The 5,000-nt window shown below is 40.2% G+C and overlaps 1 protein-coding gene across 3 annotated transcripts in view; it reads right to left on the reverse strand.

Annotated features, from left to right (window-relative positions):
- The window catches only part of LOC101853327 (phospholipase A and acyltransferase 3), a 37,329-nt gene that overhangs the window by 12,829 nt on the left and 19,500 nt on the right, over positions 1 to 5,000 (reverse strand). For 2 of the 3 annotated variants that reach the window (XM_005100799.3, XM_005100798.3), the window contains exon 3: positions 2,010 to 2,196. In XM_005100799.3, the coding sequence (XP_005100856.1) occupies positions 2,010 to 2,196 (187 nt within the window). Of the gene's footprint in view, positions 1 to 990; positions 1,275 to 2,009; positions 2,197 to 5,000 lie in introns of those variants that run through there. The other variant, XM_013083903.2, reaches the window with a different exon arrangement.

A 5,000-nucleotide genomic window follows, 5' to 3' on the forward strand; every position in this document is an offset into this window, starting at 1 on the left:
ACAGAGAGACAGAGAGACAGAGAGACAGAGAGAAAAGACAGAGAGAGAGAGAGAGAGAGAGAGAGAGAGAGAGAGAGAGAGAGAGAGAGCAGTAGATTTTTGTTTGTTTGTTGCTGGGGGGATTTTTCGTTGTTTTTTTACGTACATGGCCACGTTAGCTACAGAGATCGCAGAAGCATCCCTTGCCTGACAGAAAGCAATGTACACTTTCGAAGGCACTCTTGATTCTTTATTCATGCTGGCAAAAAAGACTTTAGTTTTGGGTAGGAGTTGATTTTACAATAGTTATAGTAATTATAATAAAACTAATAATATTAAAACCAATAATAAAAAAATAAAAAATAATGATGATAATAATAATAATAATAATGATAATAATAATAATAATAATAATAATAATAATAATAATAATAATAATAATAATAATAATGATAATAATACACCAGAATGAAAAAAAAAACAACGATGCTGATGGGAATCGAACTCCGAACCACCGGGTAGACAAGGGAACATCATAGGCCTCTTTGTTGAATAAGTGAGCCCATGAGGCAAATTGTTTGTGTGCGCTTGTGCAAGCGAGTGTGAATTGTGCACCTTTGGACGTGTATAATTTTCTATGAATGTATTGTAATGTAATAATCGCATTTCTTTGTTGATGCTGAATCTTCGTACGTTGATGTTCAGATATAGGCCTACCAGCTCAAAGTTTACCTCGTCAAGGATCAATAAAAAGTTTATCTTATCTTAATTTTCTTTACTCGATTACTCTAGTTTCGCTGAAAGATGAGTCTAGAATCTAAAAGGGAGAAGTAACGAAAGCAAAGTGAATGAAATGTCAAGAGCAGCTTGATCTAGAGGATCGGTAAAACGAGACTATAACGGAAGTAAAAGTAAAACAGCTCAGGTTAAAAAGATTGCCCATCACAACAAGCTTACATAACGTTACCGGCCATAGAGGTATTTGTGCACATATACATGTACAAGACCAACCTGTGTTGCGAGTCACTTTCATTATTTTTGAAAGCTTTTCCGCTTCCAACAATTTCCCAAAAGTTTTCAATGCACACCTTGGCCTTCTCATATTGTACTCCGCCGGCACTGACGGGATACCGAGGCTGAATATTCGCGTCGAGACCGTCATCGTCGTCTTCAGAGAGATGCACTACATTCTCATCACCTGCCAAGAGAGAAAGATCGGGGTGAAAAATGCGAGCTTGACTGGCTTGACACTGCTTCAGCGCTGTTGGCAATTGGGCCATTTCATGAAAAACGAAACTGCAGTGATACACGTAAGGTGGTAGAGATGATGGCCTACTGAAAACATTGTAAGTAGTGATAGAGCCGGGTTATTTTTCTTTATATAATGATGATAATAATAATAATAATAATGATAATAATAATAATAATAATAATAATAATAATAATAATAATAATAATAATAATAATAATGATAATAATACACCAGAATGAAAAAAAAAACAACGATGCTGATGGGAATCGAACTCCGAACCACCGGGTAGACAAGGGAACATCATAGGCCTCTTTGTTGAATAAGTGAGCCCATGAGGCAAATTGTTTGTGTGCGCGCGTGCAAGCGAGTGTGAATTGTGCACCTTTGGACGTGTATAATTTTCTATGAATGTATTGTAATGTAATAATCGCATTTCTTTGTTGATGCTGAATCTTCGTACGTTGATGTTCAGATATAGGCCTACCAGCTCAAAGTTTACCTCGTCAAGGATCAATAAAAAGTTTATCTTATCTTAATTTTCTTTACTCGATTACTCTAGTTTCGCTGAAAGATGAGTCTAGAATCTAAAAGGGAGAAGTAACGAAAGCAAAGTGAATGAAATGTCAAGAGCAGCTTGATCTAGAGGATCGGTAAAACGAGACTATAACGGAAGTAAAAGTAAAATAGCTCAGTTTAAAAAGATTGCCCATCACAACAAGCTTACATAACGTTACCGGCCATAGAGGTATTTGTGCACATATACATGTACAAGACCAACCTGTGTTGCGAGTCACTTTCATTATTTTTGAAAGCTTTTCCGCTTCCAACAATTTCCCAAAAGTTTTCAATGCACACCTTGGCCTTCTCATATTGTACTCCGCCGGCACTGACGGGATACCGAGGCTGAATATTCGCGTCGAGACCGTCATCGTCGTCTTCAGAGAGATGCACTACATTCTCATCACCTGCCAAGAGAGAAAGATCGGGGTGAAAAATGCGAGCTTGACTGGCTTGACACTGCTTCAGCGCTGTTGGCAATTGGGCCATTTCATGAAAAACGAAACTGCAGTGATACACGTAAGGTGGTAGAGATGATGGCCTACTGAAAACATTGTAAGTAGTGATAGAGCCGGGTTATTTTTCTTTATATATTATATATATATATATATATATATATATATATATATATATATATATATATATATATATATATATATATATATATATATATATATATATATATATATATAGGTAGACCTTCGTTGCCGAAGATGGCAATGAAATCTTGCAGCTCACCTGTAGAAGTGTATGTGGCTGTTGAATCCGATCTTGGATGTACAATGTCTGTTGCAGTGGGGACACTTGAATGTTGTGGTTGGGGTGGTTGCAGGGGCGAAGCGTCTATATAATCAAATAATCACTGCTTCCCTTCCTAATTTTGAAACATTGCCGCTGTCAAATTCATCCATAAACGTAAACCTCTTAAATTAAATGTAAAAAGACGTTTGTAATCAACAATGAACAGTATGCCTAACATTCAAAACGGTTTCACGGCCACAGAAATAGCCTCCTCACCCCTCTCGAGCCACTCCATAAGCAGTCGCAAGCTTTGATTAAGTAAGCTTAAAGTGAGGCTGGAAGAGTCTATCAATAGATTTGAAGGGAACATGTGCATAGCAGTCAAAGCTGTTTCATTGCCACATATATCCTGTTCACCCCTTTGGGGCCACAGTTAAAATCAATCACAAGCCCTGATTTATGTAAGCTAACTAACACTGGTCGAGTCTACCTCACAAATGTGAAGGGAACTAACTCCTAACAATCTCTTTACTGCTGGGAGTGCTTGGTGTTTTTTTCCTCAACTTTTTACCGTCCTATAATCAGATCGTGACCTCGATTATGACACCAGCTCCTGGCCGCGAAAGGCTAACAAAAACAGCTAAATGTGAAATTTTAAAAATGATAATTGTCATGTTCTACCAGAGAGTTTACCTCTCTGGTTCTCTGGTTCTACCAAAGAGTTAGACTCACTGGTAGATCTAGTATTGACATCTCTGCTTCTTTGCTTTGTGTTTATGTATTCACATCTAAAGTTAAATTTAATTTTAGTTGGAACTGATATTTAATAAGAAACTTTCCCGATTATTTTGGCGGTTGAACACACAATATGAATTCCGGATTTGTTTTCATTCACAACTCAGAGTCGCCGCCTCGGGTAAGATTCTTGTGTGATATCTAGGCCTACAGGCCATATCTGGTCCCGTTTCACTTTGATTACCCTGTCAAACAAGTCAGCCTTCGCCCCTGGGTGGTTGGATTATGTCTCCTCTCTCTTCCGATAGTCAGCTTCTCCCTGTAGTTGATATCGCTGTTTCTGCTGGCAAGATGGACCGCACTGCGCCCGGCGTTTCTTTCGGTGGCAGTTCTTTCGAGTTTTTTTGGGGTAACCTGTGCAAACTGGAAGTTTGCCTTTATCGTGTCTTTGAACCGCTTTTTTTTGGCCTCCCGAGATTTCTTTTGCAACTTGCGAGTTCGCCGTACAGCAGTTGTTAGGGCATTCGGTGGTCTTTCATGCGGATGACATGGCCGACCCATCTCAGTTCGGCTTTGAAAAGTATGCTTTCTATGCTTTGAGAGCTTGACCTCAATGTTGGAGACGGGGTCTTGCCACCGGATGCCGAGTATGCTGCGGAGAGCCCTTTGGTGGAGCTGCTCTAATTTGTTGGTGTGCTTCGGGAGGAAAGCACAACGGCTTTGTACACTTTGATTTTTGTTGACAGCCGGACATTGTGCTGTTTTAGTACCTTGTTTTTCAGTCTACCGAGAGCTTGGCTGGCTTTGCTGATTCTTGAATCAATTTCTTGATCGATGGAGCCGTCTGCAGAGATGATACTTCCAAGGTATTTAAAGTTGTTGGTATTCTTCAGGCTGTTGACATTGATAATGATAGTGATGTTTGGAGACAGTGGGTTAGTTTGCGGGGCAGGCTTGTGAAGAACGTCAGTTTTCCCGATGCTTATTGTAAGTCTAAAAAGCTTTGACTTTGAGGCTTCTGCGAAGTGGTTGAGCATTGTTTGGTGGTCAGCTAATATATTATACATTTTAAGTATACACTGTGTTAAAAGGAAAATAGCTAGTTTCACAATGAGCCGACATTGTTAAACATTTCTAGACTACTATTTCAATCAATTTTAAAAACGGAAAAAGCAACAACAATACGGAAAGTTAACATAACAAGTTCATTCCCGGCTTACAAAAGTGTTTGGAGGGGGGGAGGGTCCTAAAAAGTAACACGATCAATAGCGCGTATGATGTCCTCTTGCATTGATGACGGCCTGACATCGTCGCTGCATGGAATCTATCAATCGCTGCACTGCCTGTTGAGGGATGTTATTCCACTCTTCATGCAATGCTCTCTCGAGCTGAGGAAGTGTCTGAGGCTGGTGTTGTCTCCTTCGAATGCCGCGATCGAGCAAGTCCCATGGACGCTCAATGGGATTCAATTCAGGGGAGCAGGCAGGCCACGGTTGAAGGATTGGGATGTTTTCATGTAGGAACTGGGTGGTTAGACAAGCACTATGCGCTGGGGCATTGTCATTCATAACGGTTAGTCCCTGGTTTTGAAAGGCTGCAACGGCATGTGGCCGAATAATCTCGTCAAAGTATCGGTGTGCTGCCAAATTGCCATGAACAGTCACAAGTGGGGTCTTGCCAGCTGCTGTAATTCCTCCCCACACCATCACACTTCCACCACCAAAAGCTCTGGCCT

This window comes from Aplysia californica, unplaced genomic scaffold (assembly GCF_000002075.1).
Source record: "Aplysia californica isolate F4 #8 unplaced genomic scaffold, AplCal3.0 scaffold00261, whole genome shotgun sequence".
In the NCBI taxonomy this organism is placed as follows: Eukaryota; Metazoa; Mollusca; class Gastropoda; order Aplysiida; family Aplysiidae; genus Aplysia; species Aplysia californica.